Source organism: Microcaecilia unicolor, chromosome 5 (genome assembly GCF_901765095.1).
Source record: "Microcaecilia unicolor chromosome 5, aMicUni1.1, whole genome shotgun sequence".
NCBI classification, from domain to species: Eukaryota; Metazoa; Chordata; class Amphibia; order Gymnophiona; family Siphonopidae; genus Microcaecilia; species Microcaecilia unicolor.
Genome location: NC_044035.1, coordinates 352,760,701 through 352,781,087, shown reverse-complemented (window position 1 = coordinate 352,781,087; position 20,387 = coordinate 352,760,701). Strand labels below are relative to the sequence as shown.

The 20,387-nt window shown below is 40.8% G+C and overlaps 1 protein-coding gene across 2 annotated transcripts in view; it reads right to left on the bottom strand.

The window, feature by feature from the left end:
- Positions 1–14,998: 14,998 nt before the first annotated feature.
- BANP (BTG3 associated nuclear protein) overlaps positions 14,999–20,387 on the bottom strand; it is a 517,523-nt gene continuing 512,134 nt past the window's right edge. For both annotated transcript variants that reach the window (XM_030204572.1, XM_030204573.1), the window contains exon 13: positions 14,999–15,468. In XM_030204572.1, coding sequence (XP_030060432.1) covers positions 15,397–15,468 — 72 coding nt within the window. In that variant the 3' untranslated portion in view covers positions 14,999–15,396. The remainder of the gene's footprint in view (positions 15,469–20,387) is intronic.

Genomic DNA, 20,387 nt, shown 5'->3' with positions numbered 1-20,387 from the left:
ATTGGCTACTTATGCATTTACCAGCGAATATATTTGAAAACCAGTGTGACCCCTAATGAAGGTTATCAGAAACTTGGCCAGGTTGGCTCTAGTTTCCATTAAAGTTACATTTGAGTGAACCTTCTCGTCCTTCCTTGGATCACTGCTGCTGTTTGTATTAAATTTTAACTGCCAGACTTTTGGCCATTCTTCTAATTTTTGGAGATCTCTTTTCATGGTTTCTACTTCCTCTGGGGCATCTACTCTATTGGCTATCTTGTTATCAATAAAAGGCAATCTTTCCCTTCTAACCCTTCAGCAATGTCTCTCACAAATATATTAAACAGAATCGTCCCCAGTACAGATCCCTGAGGTACTCCACTACTCACCTTCCTTTCCTCTGAGCGGATTCAATTTATCACCACACTCTTGTTGCCTGTTGGTCAACCAGTTTCCAATCCAGTTCACCACTTTGGGTCCTAAGTTCAGCCCTCTCAACTTATTCAAGAGTTTTCTTTGAGGACCTGTATAAAAGGCTTTGCTGAAATCCAAGCAGATTATACCTAAAGCATGTCCTTTATCCAGTTCACCCAGACAAAGGAATCAATCGGATTTGTTTGGCAGGATTCAATAGAAATAAAACAAAATAAAACATGGAAAAGAAAATAAGATGATACCTTTTTTTATTGGACATAACTTAATACATTTCTTGATTAGCTTTCGAAGGTTGCCCTTCTTCGTCAGATCGGAAATAAGCGAGTGTTGGTAGATGACAGTATATATAAGTGAGATCAAAGCATTCTAGTGACAGTCTAACAGGATGGGGTGGATAGGGGGGAGAGACCAGGAGATATGCATGGGAACATCAAAGCATTTCAGTGATAGTCTAACAGGATGGGGGTGGGTAGGTGAGAGGACGGTGACAAACAGAGCAATACAACTTTATCCTTTGGCAGGATTTAAACCATGTAGCCTTGGATCCTACAACCTGTTGGAATCTAGAAAGTTAAATATCTTTTCCTTCAGCAGCGACTCCATTATCATGAGGTTTACTGGCCTGTACTTTCCTACTTCTTCCCTGTCCCTGCTTTTGTGAAGAGGACATTAGCACTGTTCCTTCTAAGTTGCGCGGGAGTCCTCCACTTATAGTCCTGTAAGTGGAGGGTGCAGTTTGACTATCGTATTTTCCATACTAGTTGGAGGATTCCCATTCAGCTTAAAGAGAACAGTACACATCAGTTTGTCTCCAATCCCACGGAACCTCTCCCATCTCTAAATATAAATCCTTAAGGGGTCCCGCCAGGACTTCTTTGAGCTCCCTCAGTATTCCTGGGATGCATCCTATCCAGCCCCATAGCTTTGTCCACTTTCAGAGTTTCATATTGTTTATAAACACTTTCTTCTGTAAATGGTGCAATATCCACTCCATTCCCAGATATATCCTCGCAGCCGACTGCAGGCCTTCTCCAGGATTTTCTTCTGTGAACATCACAGATAATTATTTGTTTAGCATGTTCGCTTTATCCTGATCACTCTCCACATAGCTATTCTCAGCATCCTTCAGTCTTACAAGTCCATTCCTAGCTTTTCTCCAAGATATCTGAAAAAGGTCTTGTCACCTTTCTTTACATCATCAGCTATGTTTACTTCCACCTGTGCTTTCACTAGCTGTATTTCCCTCTTCACTTCTTTTAGTTTAATCTGGTAATCTTTTCTGTATTGCTTGAATGCAGCCTCTTTTGCCCTTATTTTTTCGGACACTTATTTGGAAAACCATATAAGCCTCTTGTTTCTCTTGTTTTTGTTCACTTTCCTTGTATAAAAATCTATTGCCATATTTATAGCAGCTTTCAGCTTGGACCACTGAGCTTCCACTTCTCCTATGCCTACCCATGCTATCAGCTCCCTTCAGGTATTTCCCCATTTTACCAAAATCAGCATGTCTGAAATCCATTTGTGAGCACTAGATCTAGCATCAACTCTTCCCTTGTGGGTTCTGTCACCTTTTGTCTGAGCAAAACACTTTGACAGGCATCCACGATCTCTCAGCTTATTTCCGATTCTGCCAATGGGACATTCCAATCCACATCAGGCAAATTGAAATCTCCCAGCAACAGCATCTCCCCTTTCATTCTAGGCTTATAGATATCTTTGATCAGATCCTTGTCCAGTTTCTCCATTTGTGCCAGAGGTTTGTAGATAACAGCCATATAGATACAAGTTCCATCTTCTCTTTCCGGAACGATCCATATAGTTTAATCCTTTCCCCAGGTTCCCTGCATTTCAGCTGATCTGATATTATTTTTCACATACAGTGCCACTCCTCCACCTCTTCGGCCCTCTCTATCCTTCCTAAAAAGATTATAGCCCTGTATGGTCGCATTCTATTCATGGGAATCATTGAACCATGTCTCTGTAATAGCAACAATATACAAGTCTTCCTCAAACATCAGGGCTTGCAAATCTTGAATCTTTTTACGTAGACTATGAGCATTTGTGCTCATTGCTTTCCATGTGTTAAGTGAATTTAGATGGCTTTCTATATTAACATTATCTTCCATCATGTTTATTCTGGGGGTGACTTTCTGAATTCCCTTGCTTCCTTTTGTCACCCTCACCCTCTAGTTTAAATGTCTAGAAACATACTGTCAGAATTTCTCCCCAAGGATCTTTTTTCCTGTCACAGAACTATGTAGAACAACTCCAGAAAAGTAGAAGCGCCAAAACGTGTTAGGAGAAAAAGTAGTCTTTATTCCAAAGCACCAATAATAGACCCGACACGGGTCTGTGTTTTGGCGGAGACACCGCCTGTGTCAAGGGTCTAATTAAATTGCTATTAGAAAAATCTTCTGTATATGGTGCAAAGAGCAGCATCGACTATGATGCAAATAAAGAAACGGCATCGTTTGGTTTGGTAGATGTTAGCAGACACACTTTTCTTCCTGAAGAAGTGTATTGTGACCCTCTTCATTATTTCAATAATTGAATGCAAAAATTGTGGTCTGAAATTATCTCAGTCATAAGAACTCCATCAAACAATCACCTTCAAAAAACATTCCCTATTTTCTATAATACTAATGGTTTTGATGACCATCAGAATGTGTATCCAGACTCTTTCTTCTCACATCCATTATCTTCATCAGTCCATTTTTCAAATTATATATAAAATTCTTTACTAATATACTCTCTTGCATATATATTTTAGTTCAAGTCATATATCTTATCTTAAAACTTCTCTTTCGATGTTTCTTGTGCAGTCTGACAGAAACGCAATCTATTTCAGTTTGCCATAGCCCAATCCAAAATAGCGCTGTTTCACTAATCCAGTTGCTTCAGGGATTTAGGGTTTTATTCAGTATTGCTTCAGGCATAAATATCTTACCACACAGAATTGTTTTTACAAAGATCATTCCCATTATTCATTATAGTACTTTATTTGTATCATAGTAGATTCCTCGCTTTCTAGCACCAAATACCGAAGATTGTTCTAATAGAGAGCAATTTAATTAAACCCCTGACACAGGCGGTGTCTCCGCTGAAACACAGACCCATGTTGGGCATTTATTGGTGTTTTGAAATAAAGACTACTTGTTCTCCTAACACATTTTGGAGCTGTGTGATATCCTCTACTTTTCTGGAGTTCTTTTGGATTTGCATAGAGGTTTTTCTTGTTTTTTCGATATACAGAAATATGTAGCCCATCATTACAGTACAGCCTATTTTTCCATGTACTGCCTGTTACATCCCTCACCTGAGTTGCGGTCCGTGCGGCCGATTCGCCGCTGAGTCTCGTCCCGGCGGCGATAGCCGGTCATGCGGGCTGTCGGCGGCAGTCTTCTGGGGTCCGGTTCCGATGGCCGGCTATGTCGCTCCAGCTGTGGGCGGGGGTCCAGCTGATTGTTTGGACAGCCATCGGGCGTTGGCGGCGTTCCGGAAGCCACACCGGTTTCCGGTGCGGGTAGCTCGCATGGCCTGGTTGCACGGGATTGGGCGCCTTTCTCGAGGTTCCACCTTTTTCCTTGCAGGCACCAATCTGGAGCATTCGTGGCAGCTGCCCGTGATTACTGCTGAAGTGGGGACTACTTAAGGCCGGCAGTTCCTGGCACACTTTTGCTTCGGCTTCTATGCTTATAGAAGTTTGGTGCTCATCTCGTGTGCTTCATTGCTTACTTGCCTACCGTTACCTGACCCTTGGACTGGACCTGATACTTGTTGCTTTGCTGCCTGCCCTGACCCTTGGACTGGACCTGATACTTGTTGCCCTGCTGCCTGCCCTGACCCTTGGACTGAACCTGATACTTGTTGCTTTGCTGCTTACCCTGATCTCTGGACTGTATCGGCTCACCCTCTGAGTCTTCACCCGCCTTGCTTCTAGCCTGATCTGGGTGGCCCAACCCCGTCCGGTTCCCGAAGTCCTGGTGGCCACCTGCACCTGGGGGCTCAACCCCTGGGGAACAGTGGTCGCTTCCCAGGTGAAGCTAGGGGTTGTCCGGTTGCCTGACCGAGCGCGGCGCGACTCTATCCACCGTGCTCAGTCGAGGCACAAGAGCTCACTGCTCGAGTCACAACAGGACCATAACACTGCCCATCCTCCTATATATCTTATAATATTTTCTCCTCATTTATCGCTGATATTTCTTCTGAGCTTGGCACTATAGCAGACTGGTTATACGCCAACAGTCTCAAACTTAATCCCACGAAGACAGTTTCTGTGTTGTTTTCTGGACATCAGTCCCTCTCACTGCCCAAATTACCTACCATTCATGTATTTCAGTTACATTGAGTGACTCTGTAAAATTCCTTGGTGTCACAATTGATAAATTCCTTATTTTTGATACACAGACCAATATCTTGGTTAAAAAAATCATACTTTATTCTTTGATAGTTCAGACTTGTTTAACCACTACTTGAAATGAAGGTGCTTAGGCTTTTGACCCATTCATTCGTACTTTCCTGACAGGACTACTGTACTTCTCTCTACTGTGATCTCAAAACTTCACCACACACTTTCTACAGTTGGTCCAGAATAATACGATAAAACTTATTCATGGAATGAAGAAATTTGACAAGGTTACCCCTTTATTGGAAAGAGAATGGCTCCCAATTTCTTATTATATCCCCTTTAGAATCCTGATGATCACCCACCAGGCCTTCTATACAGACATCCTTACGCTTGATCACCCTACTCAATCACTGCATTCCACTCTGTGGAATTACCTCCCTCTTAACATCTGGTTGGAGACTTCTTTCAAGCTAGCCTTGAAGACATATTATTTTACTAAGACATTCCCCCCAACTGATGGGTTACTCAGCACTGTTGGTCTCAGTTCATGCTATATACCCTAACTTCCCTTAGTAACTTTCTGTAACTTATAATTTAGTATTGTGATGAAACATAGGTCACCTTTTGTGTTTTTGCCATTTTCTTGGCCCTTTTTGTTCCTTTGCTTATTTTGTAAACTTCTTAAGACAATTATATTGATGGGTGGTATATGAAATAAAGGTGATAGTAGATATAGTAGAATTGGAAAAATTGCAGCGAAGGGTGACTAAAATGATAGCGGGGATGGGACGACTTCCCTATGAAGAAAGACTAAGGAGGCTAGGGCTTTTCAGCTTGGAGAAGAGACGGCTGAGGGGAGACATGATAGAGGTATATAAAATAATGAGTGGAGTGGAACAGGTGGATGTGAAGCGTCTGTTCACGCTTTCCAAAAATAGTAGGACTAGGGAGCATGCGATGAAACTACAGTGTAGTAAATTTAAAACAAACCGGAGAAAATGTTTCTTCACCCAACGCATAAACTCTGGAATTCGTTGCCAGAGAACGTGGTGAAGGCGGTTAGCTTAGCAGAGTTTAAAAAGGGGTTAGACAGTTTCCTAAAGGACAAGTCCATAAACCACTACTAAATGCACTTGGGAAAAATCCACAATTCCAGGAATAACATGTATAGAATGTTTGTACGTTTGGGAAGCTCGCCAGGTGCCCTTGGCCTGGATTGGCCGCTGTCATGGACAGGATGCTGGGCTCGATGGACCTTTGGTCTTTTCCCAGTGTGGCATTACTTATGTACTTATATGACCAATGACCAAAATTAAGATCTAATCTTGTTTCAAGTATAAATTGTGCTAAACTACAGACCATCCTAGGAGCTTTTTATAAACAGTTTCTCAGCATTATAACTAGAGGGGCTAAGATGATGCTAAAAAGTTTGATATTATTTTTGCACTTATTTTTGCAATTAAAAATTCTTAACCAACTGTCTGCACTTGCTTGTGTATATTTTTCTTATATGTATCCAAAAGTTCAGATGCAAAATTTGGTATAACCTCATCACAGAAGGCTTAAAAAAAAGGTCGTAACCTAGAACCTGGTGCAAGAGAGGCATGGGCATACTTTCTTGAATCCATTCCTAGAGTAGTAAATCCACTTTTAAATAAAGGAGTCACCTAAAAGCAGCAATTGTGGGTGGTCAACAAAACTTACTGGCTCAAGCAGGATCCCCAGAATTTCAGAAGATCACCTCCCAGCCATGATGTCATCGGATTGGGATCCTAGGTTCTTAATTGGATCCTTCTCTGTAAAATGATCACCCAAAGCTCCATTTATTACCAGCTTCTCTCTCTTTTTATCAGTGATTTAGAAGAGCACATATCTGTAAAGATGAGTTTTAATGTTTAACCGAAGACGGTGGTGTTCTATTGACCTATATGTGACTTGTCATTTTAGGACAGCATCGTTTTAAATAAGCAGTTGGGAGACAGGTGGCTTATTCACATAGTACCTGAAGAGGTGATGGGGTATATCTGAAAGTCAGCCTAACAACGCATAAAATTAGAAAGTGCAGTTAATGTGGCAGGTAATGAGCACACAGAGCTGGAAGGACGGAAAAATGAATCAACTGATTTCTGATGTGGATCCAATGGAACAAAAGCTTGGTTTTGACAGAGATAAATGACAGAAAAATGCCAACAAGCACATGGTCACATCCTTGGCATTTCTTTCAAGCAGTTTGAACACCACAGCCACAAAGAATAGGAAAGATGAGAAGTGAGAGCATTTTTTAAGCTTCTTTCTAGAACTGAGAAGCAGTTTGAACATGGCTGGCTTGGGAGGTGTGAATAAAGCGGAATGAAGAGTTTGCCAGACACCTTGGAATGTTCATTGAAATTAGTCCACGATGCATATGTGCTCAGCGTATACTCTGTGGACATATGTACTTCCAATACCATTAATGTCACAGGGCAGTACTTTTGGCGAGAAATAATCTATCTCAACTCCCTCTTATCTAAGCACCCGTGCCAGCATTTTTTCAACGTTAACATCCAGTGAATTGAATTTCTTGTCTGCAAAAGATGGCAGATTTCCATGTATAAAAACAAGCAAAACCAGTGCACTGTTCAGTATCTTTGATTTATAAAGCATGTCTCTACACTCCACATTACTCGGAGCATATCCATTCTTTCTCCCATTCTGCTGACTTCCCAATTACTTGCGCAATCCAAACAGCTTGACTGGGACACATGTCTCCTTGGAACAGGGAAGGGCAGAAAAACAAAGATGCTGCTCATTCTAGATAGGCCATCTTCTCAAAATTAACAAAAAACTATATGGCTTGACTTCCTCCTATTGTAAATGTAGGCTACTAAAAAATGTATAAATTGAGGAGAAAATCACTAAGAATACTTGCAGTTAACAACAAGGTGGAGCCTCATATCTTTTTGCACGGATATTCATATCACTCCCCTGGTGACTCTATCAACATGCAGAAATCCGGAGTCGCCATGGGCGCCACTTTTGCTCCTCCTTTGGCCAATCTTTTTATGGCAACATTTGAGAGGAAATGGCTATACAGTTCACCTTATGCCAATAAGATTATATTGTGGCGCAGGTTTTTTTTTATTTTTTTTATTTTAACATATTTTTATTATATAATCTCAAACACATTGAGACAATGAAATACATAACATTTACATAATCAATAAATCAAGGAAAATAAAACAGATATCAACTTCGTCCACCAGAAAAGAAATATGATTCCAAGATTTTAGAAAACCTAGAGGAAAAAAAAACAAAAAAACAAAAAAACCTTACTTCTGCCACCTCTTAGGTCAACCTCCAGCCTGCTATTAGGGAGGACATGCAACATTAACTTCCAACCTTGCATTTAGAAGATCAATAAGCTGTTTAGGGTCCATGAATTGATATTGTTTACCCTCCAGCACTATTTTACAAATACAGGGAAAACGCAATATAAAGTTTGCTCCCACGGCCACAGCTCTAGGGCGCAGGGCTAAAAAGGCCCTGCGCCTTACCTGCGTCTGCCTAGAGAGATCAGGAAAAATTCTAACTTTTGAACCCATAAACAGTTTATCTAAATGTCTTAATGAAAGTCTTAAGACAGCATTCCGATCTGGCTCCAAAACAAAGGTGACCAGCATAGTTGTCCTCTGGGTAATAAGTTCCAATGAGTTTTCCAGGAAAGAGGTAAGGTTCATAACTTCTCCCACTACCGGTAAGGGGGGTTCTCCATCCCTCCCCTTAAGGCTCCAGATGTATTGAGCTCGTGTGATAGGAGGTAATGATTCCTTATCCATCCCCAGAATCTCACTCATATATTTTTTAACCATGTCAAGAGAAGAAATTAGTGGAGACTTGGGGAAATTGAGGAACCTTAGGTTAAGCCTTCTAACCTGGTTTTTCAGGTATTCCAAGCATTTATTAAGGAAATTATTATCTTTAACTAAGGCTGCTTCCAAAGTCCCCATTTCTTGTATCTTAGAGTCCAAATTTCCCATCTTAGAGGACTGTTGTGCAGTCTCTTGTGCTTGGATCAGAACGGCTTGAGAAATAACTTTGATATCATTAGCATTTTCATGAATCATGGCCTGCATGGAGGAATGAGTGCTGTAGACCATGTCCCACAGTGACTCTAATGTCACAACGGCAGGTTTAGTTATACCACTTGCCAGTGAAGGGGAGAGAGGTAGGATCTCCCGGCGGGATAACTTAGAAACAATTTCTTGGGGCAATACCTTTGAGGCCTGCGAGGCCGTAGAAAAATGTTCCAGAGTCCCGTTCAAATTCGCAGAAGACCTCCCCTCAGGCAGCGCTGGTTGCACTACTCCGGTGTCCGTTGCTGCTTGGGCTGCTGCGAAAATCTCTCTCCCCGGCTGGCGTGGTGCCGTGCGTTCCACAGGGCTCAAGGAAGCCCCGTCTCCGCTCTCTATCGACGTCAAAGCGTCAAGAGTTGCAGAAGGAGTTGAAGCACTAAGAGGTCCCGGTTGTTTCGTCGGAAACTGTAATATTGTTTGTTTCATCGCATGTGGCGTAGGTTTATAGATGTTATTTTCATGCTGTGGTCCGGTGATATACAAGAACTCAAGGAATTTCTTCAATGGTTAAATACATGCCATGCCAATATTCAATTTACAATGGCATGGTCTGATACCAAAATACATTTTTTAGATGTAGAAGTGCATCTGATTCATAACTATTTTGTTACCCGGGTCTTTTCTAAACCAACTGACAGAAATACGTTTCTGGATTATCACTGTTGTCATCCCAGGGCTTTAAAACGGAGCTTGCCTTTTTCTCAGTTTCTCAGATTTAAAAGAATTTGCACTGACTTCCATGATTATAAAACACAAGCGGACGCTTTAGGTGCCAAATTATTACAAAGACATTATCCACATAAGATTCTGAAAAAAGCGTATACACGCGCTAAGTTCAATAATAGAGAATTACTATTGCAACCGAGTCATTCAAACAAGCAGGCTGAGGATGTCTTAACCTGTGTGTTACGTTATGCTCCTGGAGGGGAAGCGATAGCGGACATTATTAGATGTCATTGGGATATAATGCGATCACATCCTCTTTTTGAGAATCACACAGTAAGGACTGCTTTCTCTCGATCTCAGAACTTAAAAGAGATTCTAAGTCCAGCGTACTTACCAGCCCTGTCAAATAATAATGCACCTAACAGGCAAGAAAAAATGGGACACTTCATGTGTGGTAAATCTCACTGTAAGACATGCGAGATCACAGAAGAGGGTGATCATTTTGTACACAATGGCAAAACATACAAGTTGAAAAAGTATACAACGTGCCGGACTCAAGGCATAATATATTACATCAAGTGCCCATGTGATAAATTATACATAGGTAAATCCATCAGATCGCTTCATGCTAGATTGATAGAGCATAAATCGAGGATCAATGCATGTAACTTAGGTGCCCCTTTAGTTCAACATTGTGTGGTTAAAAGTCACACTTTTGAAGATCTTAAATGTAAGGTAATCGAATGTGTCGATCCAGCAATCAGAGGAGGCGATTACAATAGGAAACTGTTGCAACGTGAGACCTTCTGGATACACCGGTTAAATATGGTGGAACCCGAGGGCCTCAATACAATGTTACAATGGGGCAGTTTCATGTGAGCACTTAAGGTTTCCCGCTACGGAAGTGATGAGCAATTGTTTCCGGTAGCCTGTACATTTTAAAGTGAGCAGAGGCGCCATTTTGTATCAACAGCTAAGCAGCTGTGTCCAGACACGATTCAGTAAGTCCACGTTAATGATTTGAATGTTATGAATATTTGCAGTGGTGGTGAGAGAATGACACTTTGTATTTTATGGTTTGTGTTATCAGGCTAAATGGTGTGAGTTCCCCCAGAAGAAGCATAGCGAAACAGGCACTGTCGGGGCTTCTACACACGCCAGTCTGAATGATGGAGTTTATATGCTCCTTAAGCTAAGTGTCTTTTGCTACATATTTATATATATTTGCACATGATGGTGTGGCTTTATAAGTTATATTATTGCAATTACAACATTAGGGTGGAGGTGGTTTTAGTCGATGATTAAACCCATGCATGTTGATAGAGTCACCAGGGGAGTGATATGAATATCCGTGCAAAAAGATATGAGGCTCCATCTTGTTGTTAACTGCAAGTATTCTTAGTGATTTTCTCCTCAATTTATACATTCTAGATAGGAGCATTATCATCATGGCACCTTATCAGTGGTTGGTCCACAGGATCTCTGTGTCCAGAACTATGGACAGAATATAGAAATACCCATTAAAATTGCTATTATTCTTCCATAACCTTCTTTTCTTTGGAACTCGGAATGCAGGCAAAAGAAATGCGGTACTAGGTCATCCACCCCGAAGCGAGCTTTGGATTTATTCCTAAGTATTGAAGACAAAATCTGCAATCTAAATCTAAATTATTAGTATTCAATTGTTTTAAAAATACTGGTAATTACTAAGCACTTTGTTAACATTTACAATTAAGCAAAAAAAGTTACTCACCTGTAGCATGTGTTCTCCAAGGACAGCAGGACACATATTTTCACATTTGGGTGATACCATCTGACCGAACCCCAGTACAGATGCTGCCCAGTATAGTATCTCTAAGAGGAGTCTGGCAGCATCCCACTGTGCATGCTCAGGTGTCTTCCCACCTGACATGCGAGTGTGGGACTATCAGTGCTATAATATAGCTAAAAGACTACAAATCCTACGGGAGGAGGGAGGGTATGTGAGAAACTGCTAAGGTGAGAAACTTCGTTTTCTTTGAGGATAAGCAGGACATCGTTTCTACACAAGTGGGAATCCCAATCTACCAGGCTCACCAAAGACAACAATGATAGGACAATAAGGACTTGCAATGGCAAGGCTTTCCCCCCTCCACCCCCCCCAAAATCAACCTTAACTTAATATAGCCTGTTGTGAACGTGGAGCCTGGAACAGAAGAACATGGGCATAGGTGGGTGTTGAAATTTAGACACTAAACAAATTTTGCAGGACCATCTGACCAAACTGACTGTCACTTCGGGTATTTTGTTCAAGGCAGTAGTAAGGTGTGAATGTGTGGACTGAAGACCACTTTGCTGCCTTGCAAATCTTCTTATTGGAGGCTGATCAAGTGGGCTACCGATGTAGCCATGGCTCTGATATTGTGCCTTGACATGACCCTCCAGAGTCAGCCCAGTCTGGGAGTAAATGAATGAGATGCAGTCTGCTAGCCAATTGGATAAAGTGTGTGTACCGATGGCTGCCCCCCCATCCTGTTTGGGTCAAAAGAAACAAAAAGCTGGGTGGACTGTCTACGGACTTTAGTCTGCTCCAGATAGGTGGTCAAGGCTCACTTGCAGTCCAAGGTGTGCACTGAACCTTCGCCAGGATGGGCATAAGGCTTTGGGAAGAATGGCTGGCAGAACAACTGACTAATTAAGATGGAACTCCAACACTACTTTAGGAATGAACATAAGAGTGTGTGCCTGAAACACTGACTCTGCGAGCTGAAGTGACTATCACCAAAAACAAAGACCTTCCAGGTCAGGTACTTCAGATGACAGGAGTCAAGTGGATCAAGAGCTTTCATCAGCTGGGTGAGGATGATGGTGAGGTTCCATGACAGAGCTGGAGGTTTGATAACGGGCTGTGTCTAATGAAACAAACAACTAAAGGCTCTACAGAGATGGGCTTACTTCAAACATGGTAATGGTACATACTAATCGCACTGAGGTGAATCCTTACAGAGTTGTTTTTCAAACCAGACTCAGAGAGGTGCAGGAGGTACTCAAGCAGTTTTCCTGTACGACAAGAAAGAGAATCTAGGGCCTTGCCCTCAGACCAAACAACAAACCTCTTACTATGCATGTGCAACTAAATTGGTTATGAGCCCCAATAATTGGGTGCTATCAATTATTGGTATTAATTGGAAATAATTTGGATTTGCGTATTTACAGTTTTGCTACGTGCTAGGCTATAAAGATTCACACCCAAATCATAGCACGCCACTCAAAATGTATGGCCATCGGAGGGGCATAGGCAGGTCAGGGGCATTCATTAAACATGTGTGCAATATTACTGAATACCGGGGATCTGCAACTAAATTACATGCCAGAATTTACACCAGGTTTCAGCTACTATAAATCTTTGTGTCCAATATCTGTAGTAGAAATCGTCACTAAGCGCTGTTCTACAAATGATGCCCAACTTGGAGCGCTGTTTATAAAATAGCAACCTACACAGATTTTTTCAGCTCTGTTTTAAAGCACCATTTACTGAATCTAGTCCTTTGTGAACCCCCTGGGAGCAGACGCGAGGCCAACGGGCAGGACGCAGTACTGGTGTTTCCCTACTCAAAAATCGGAAATACTTGTTGTGACTTGGGAGTATCTGAATGTGGGTATACGCATCCTTTAGGTCCAGAGAGAACAGGAAGAGAAAAAACTAGAATGGGAAATTCTCAGACAAACTGAAGAGAGATCGCTGACATGACCTCCCTGCTCTGTGGAAAAACTGAGACTAATAGTCCTGCACTCATGTGTCGGGTGGGAAGGCACCTGTGCATGCACTGTGGGATTCTGCCAAAAGCCTCTTAAACAGATATTAGGGCTCTGTCGGATCATGTCACTCACATGTAAGAAACGATAATGTAATGACTTTCATTACAGAACAATCAAATTTCTTGAGCTGCTGATCCAGAGCTTCATATTATTATATTCTTGGGGTGATGGAGAATTTTTAAAGCTGGAGAACATAAGCAATTCAAATATTGAAAGTTATTTTGTCTTCCCCCAAATAACCACAAACAATTACCAAAACATGGTCTTTTGAAGAGTGTTGAAACCGATGGACTTTCAAACAAACTAGCACCTAACCACTAAATCTCTATTCAGGGAATCTAGTCTGCCCCAACTTGACATTTCGTCCTTTAGATTGTAAGCTCCTTCGAGCAGGGACTGTCCTTCTTTGTTAAATTGTACAGCGCTGCGTAACCCTAGTAGCGCTCTAGAAATGTTAAGTAGTAGTAGTAGTATTACATATAGCAGTGATTTAACCAGAGCTGAGATTGTGATGTCATAATGCCTCATTCCACCAATGCCTAAGAGCCAACCTCATCAGTGATGTCACAATGGCTTGATTGTCCTATATTTGTCTCACTCTTATCTATTAGATTGTAAGCTCTTTGAGCAGGGACTGTCTCTCTTTGTTAAATTGTACAGCGCTGCATAACCCTAGTAGCGCTTTAGAAATGTCAAGTAGTAGTAGTAGTATTACATATAGCAGTGATTTAACCAGAGCTGAGATTGTGATGTCATAATGCCTCATTCCACCAATGCCTAAGAGCCAACCTCATCAGTGATGTCACAATGGCTTGATTGTCCTATATTTGTCTCACTCTTATCTATTAGATTGTAAGCTCTTTGAGCAGGGACTGTCTCTCTTTGTTAAATTGTACAGCGCTGCGTAACCCTAGTAGCGCTCTAGAAATGTTAAGTAGTAGTAGTAGTATTACATATAGCAGTGATTTAACCAGAGCTGAGATTGTGATGTCATAATGCCTCATTCCACCAATGCCTAAGAGCCAACCTCATCAGTGATGTCACAATGGCTTGATTGTCCTATATTTGTCTCACTCTTATCTATTAGATTGTAAGCTCCTTCGAGCAGGGACTGTCCTTCTTTGTTAAACTGTACAGCGCTGCGTAACCCTAGTAGCGCTCTAGAAATGTTAAGTAGTAGTAGTAGTAAAATGTGTTAGCAGGGATGTCTTGAGATTACAATTTCCATCTTCAAGCTGCAAAGCAGGGTTGCCAATACCCCCTCCCTCCCCATCCCCCATCCAAATCGGTGTAATATCCATGATTCCTTCTGCCCGTTTCTGTCTCATTCCATCCCATGCACCCCAATATAGTACACGCTGCTCACGATTTAGCATTAGAAAATACGATACCCCTGCAACTGAGGTTTCGCGGCACCGATCATAAATACACATTTATTTATTTAATTAGAAATGCATAATTACAGCTTTTAATAACATTCTTTTCCTAGAAAAGTTAAGTAACAATGCAAAGGAAATTGTTAGTAGTCCTCTGTAACAAATGCAAAATCTATTTCAATATGCCAAACAGAAAACCACTAGCAAAAAGGCTCTTTATATTCTCACATACAGGGTTGTTTTGTTTGTTTGTTTGTTTTTTTACAGGTTTTGTTTTCTTTTCTTATAAAGACTGTTGCAAAAAAAAAAAAAAAAAAAAAGGCTATTCAAAGAGTGGAAACTAAACGTGATTATTTTTGCCTATACGTGGTAAAGTAAAATAACCTCACCTCAAAGTTACTACTGATGGACAGTTACACTTAACAAAGGAACTTGTCAGTACTCGTTTAATCCTGTTTTGCTAACACCAGTTTCATAGACCATGTAATGTTCTTGTGGAGCTTTCTGTACCTAGCAGACATGAATTTGTGCCAGGGTCAAGTGAAGAGGATGTAACAAGCTCTTGCTATGCAGATGAGAGACTCTCCGGGTGATCGGTAAGGGCGATCTTTTTGTCTTGAATGGCTGTACAGTTATTACGCAGTCTGCTTTAGAGAATGACGGCAGCTCCCTTAGGTCTACGTTATTGTATTTGGATGGCTTCATGTTCGATCTGCATTTCTGGTTGGATTGCTGACTGAAGAGTTTCAGTACTCTAAAACAAAGAAAGAAAAAAACATTCAGAAACTCAGAGCATAAATTTAATCATTCATAAACCACTCAAAGTGATAATACACAGGCAATTGATAAAAATACCATACCAAAGTAGCATAGATACCAAATATAAACAATGCAATATTTCCATCATCAGACAAATATGTTAAAAATAGCACAATAATGAAAAGATAATGGGGTCCTTTTACAAAGATGCAGGAAAAAGGGCTCTGCGCTAGCGGCAGGAGCTGTTTTTCCCATGCACCAGGGGCCTTTTTACCGCAGCGGGTAAAAAAAGCTCCCAGCACACATGGCCATGCGGCAGGAAGCCCTTACCACCACCCACTGAGGTAGCAATAAAGGCAGCACACAGCGATGCCCAATTACAACCGGGTTATAACCATGCAAGCCATTTCCGCTGGTTCCCCCCCCCCCCCCCCCCACCCCCCAGAAATGGTGCGTGCTCAGGGCGGGACTACCGCAAATGGCCACACTGGGCCGGCGGTAGTCCTGGAAAAGCAAGCAGTAAGCCCGCGTTGGGCTTACCGTCGCTCTGTAAAAGGGCCCCAGTGTGAATTATTGGCCTAAAATACATACAACCTTAATCATTTTTTAAAAAAGGTTTTTAATACATTAACCCCTTTTTACTAAGCTAGTGGCTGCCATGTGCTAATGCTGACATAGCCCATTCACTTTGAACGGGCTGTGTTGGCACGCCGCGTGTCAGTCACTAGCAAGGCTTAATAAACAGGGGGAAGTGTATTGTGTATGGTATGGGGGGCTTTAATCTCTTTGATGCCTGAATATTTTGTAAAGTTTGAACAATTTATGTATTAAAAATCTCTTTAAAACATTATTAGAGTATATATATTTAAGGTCAATAGTTCTCATTATCTTTTCATCATTGTTTTGTGGGGGGAACTGTTATTGTTATATTTTTCCCAGTTTTTTGTTTGAGGTTAAAGACAGTACAATAACAAAACACTCAATAGAAACAATTACAACAAATAAGAATACAATAAAACAAACAAAAATTGATCAGATCAAATAAAAAACACACACAACACATCACAGAAACTAATAAAATATTATCGTTTATTCATTTTACTATACCGTCTCAAACTGTGGTTACAAAACAGAAACGGTTTACATATTAATATAAAAATAATAATAAAAACATAAAAGAACTCCATCAAGTTGATAGGAAAGCAAACTAAAACAGCCATTCATTAAATGATAAAACACCAATTTTGCTAAACAGCCATTCATAACAACAACATGACTAACATATAAATTTTACTGCATAGTCAATTCTAACTAGTATTGCCATTTTATCACAGATTATTTTCGACTGTCTCATGGAATAAATACGTTTTCAAAAATTTTTGAAATTTAATATAAGACTCTTCCAGTCTAAGATGTTTTGGGAGACAATTCCAGAGAGAGGGAGCTACAAAAGCAGGAACTGATCATAACTCAATATGCACCCTAAACTAGAGGTTTCCAACCCAGTCCTCAGGGCACACCCAGCCAGTCAGATATTCTGAAAACCCCGACTGGCTGGATATGCCCCAAGGACTGGGTTGAAAAGTCCTGCCTAAAACCATCATACAATCCGAAAATCACCCCACCTACTTATCTTATCATGTATTTCCACTATTCATGATGTATTGTAAGCCACATTGAGCCTGCAAAGAGGTGGGAAAATGTGGGGCACAAATGCAATAAATAAACAAACAAACTTGAACTCAGGAATAACTGGAAAGATCCCTAAGCAACAAACCACATTATTTTAATACAAGTAATAAAAACCCTACATAACATGATCTTAAAAATAACTGTTACATCATTTTATTGGAAATAGTTGTTATAGAGTTAGTGATCGGAAAAGCCCTAACCCCACTTAAGTGTGGTACCTTCAAGGGAGGCTACATTCAGCAAGGCTTCCTGGCTAGATCTCAACACTCTAATCAACTTAAACTAACTAACGGGCCCTTTTACGAAGCGGAGGTAAGCCCAACGCGGGCTTACCGCTCACTAAAAGGGAAGTATCGCTGGGCTGCTGCGTGCCATTTCCGGTGCTGCAAAAATATTTCAGTGCGCGTTGCCCGTTTCCCTTCAGGTTAGCATGGGTGGTGGTAACTGTTCCCCCCGAAATGGCCACATGGCAAGTGCTTCACTTGGCTACCTACTATTTATTTATTTATTTACTTCACCTGACCAATTGCAAAAAACGTAGTATACAAGTCCACCTACACGGTGGAATTTAGCTACCTGGGTTCAAAATGGTGGAACTCAATTCCCATAGTCACGTCATCGCCAGTGCAGGCCCCCTTTTGCCACAACTTCACAAAAGGACTCCAAAGTGTTTTTGAAAAGCAAGCTAGGTTATTTCCCCTTAGAGGTCAAAAGATAAAAATCATGAGTTTAATTTTGATCTTTGTGGTTTACTGGCAGCCAGCGTAAAATCTGAAGCATTTGAGTAACTCTGTGTAACTCTCTCCTTGCATGATCTGTTCAGTACTATCCTTGCTGCCAGATTCTGTACTGTACTAAATGAACTCTATGAATTAACTTCAAAGGTACCATGTCTTATAAAAGTCTTCACAAAGTTCTGTCTAAAAAATACAATTCAAAATGCATTAAACAGGAGTTTGTTTCACTGATCTATATATCATTCTTTACATTTTCAATGTTAAAGAACTACAGAAAGATTCAAAACGTAATTAATAATAAAAAATCAAAAAGTCTTGATTGAATAATCTTCACACACTTTGTCATAGCAAACTCAAATTGTCTCCATTCTGAAAATGGCCTTAATAAGGCACCTAATTAGTTAATAAAGCTCACCTCTAAGCAATCACAGTACCTGAGCTGATTCAAATACTCCCAGATGAAAAATCAAGTTGTTTCTGTTACACGATATGAATTTGAAGCAAAGGTCTAAACATGCCACACGTGGAGGTGCCGAAAGAACTTTCAAAGGGACAGATTGTGCGAAGACTAAGAAGCATTTCCAAGTCTAGCACTGTAAGTTCAAAATAGTCACCATCAAGACACTATCTTGATCATGTCAGCAGCCATGAGTTAATCAAACTTCTCAAGAAGGTCATTATGAAACCTGAGATTATTATTAAAGAACTACAGAAGTCTCTGGCTGAGACTGGGGAAAACGTTGACTCTTTAATATTTCCAAATTACTCCACAAACATGGCCTGTATGGGAGGGTGACAAAAAGGAAGTCACTGCTGTATAATGTGTTCCATAGCATTTGTACAGAAATAATTATGGGATACTGTACGCATGTGGGAGAAGGTTCTGTGGTCTGCTGATAACTAAAGATGAACTTCTTTGGTTTCAATGATAAATGATATGTGTGGCAAAAAACTAATACAGCATATCATCTAAAGTAAAACAAAACAAAACAGTGGAGGCATTATGCTGTGGGGATGTCTTGCAGCAGTGGGAATAGGGAGGCTTGAGTCCACCACAGAAAATAATCCTAAGCACAAAGGAAAAAACAGCAATGGAGTGGCCTCAGCAAGAAGAAAGCAATTGTCCTTGATGGATCAGCCATAAACCGAACCTGAATCGAGCAGAAAATGCGTAGCAAAATCTGAAGAACTTGAGCTATTCAGCCAAAAGGAATGGGCAAAAACTACACCATCCCAAGTTGGTAGACACTTACCCAAAACAACTCGTGGCTGTTATTGTTGCCAAGGGGGCTTCCACCAAGTATCGGAGTATTTTTGGTTCCTTAATCTGAATTACTTTTTGAATATTTCTATTATTGTTACATTACATTATTTATAAGATTCAATGCAGATCTCAATAAGATAATCCAACTCAAGGTAGATAGTGGGCATATCCATAGCCAAAAGTATACATAGTGGCTCATTTTCAAAGCACTTAGACATACAAAGTTCCATAGGTTACTATGAGGGGCATTTTTGATATGACGTCCAAGTCGGACATTGGACGTTTTGCACTAAACATCCCAAATCTGAATAGAAAACATGACCATCTTCAAAACCACAAAACGTCTTTTTTTTTCATTCAAAAATACCATTTTTAACAAGTTTTTATGCTCTGTGCGCTTATCTTTTCAGGCCATTTTGGGGGGGAAAATACCCTGTACAAGTGAAAAATGTAGAAAAATCAAGCCATTGGGATGTAGGAGGAGCCAGCATTTTCACTAGACTGGTCCCCCAGACATCCCAGGAGAGCAATGGGGCACCCTAGGGGGCACTGCAGTGAACTTCATATTCAGGCTTTTAGTTTCTTATGGACTGTTATGTTATTCTGCTGAATGGAAATAACGAGGAGGTTTTATGCTTGTTAAGTATTTAATGACAGGAAATTTGTGTATCTGCTCTCTACGATTAGTATGTTTTGTGATTTATACTTAATTGTATTTACATTTTATTGGCATCTCACCGTTACTCCTTTATCTTGTCTGTTGAGCCCTCCAAAACCCACCCATTACCCACAACTGTACATCACTACACTAGCCCTTATGTCTGATCTTTGGGGGGGGGGGTGGATTGGATCAGGGGTGGTTTGACAGGGGGAGCTTGTGAAGGGGGGAGGAGAATTCATGTTCAGGGTGGAGTATGGGATGCCCCACTATGGCTTCATTTCAGTGGATTAGTGTGGGTGCACACCTGCTATCTGCAGAGGAATGGGCTTCAGGCTCGTATGGTGGGTGTCTGCTTTGTATGGTAAATGCAGGGCATTTACAACACAGGCTTTGAACTTAAGATGCAATAATTGTACTTTCAATCTTCCATCAATGACAGCCATACCAGACACCCTCGCTAAGATTAGAAAAACTACAACACCACACAATCCTATTCCTTCTTACTATATTAAACAATTTTATTACCATTATCTTTCCACCATGATCACTACTAGTCTCAA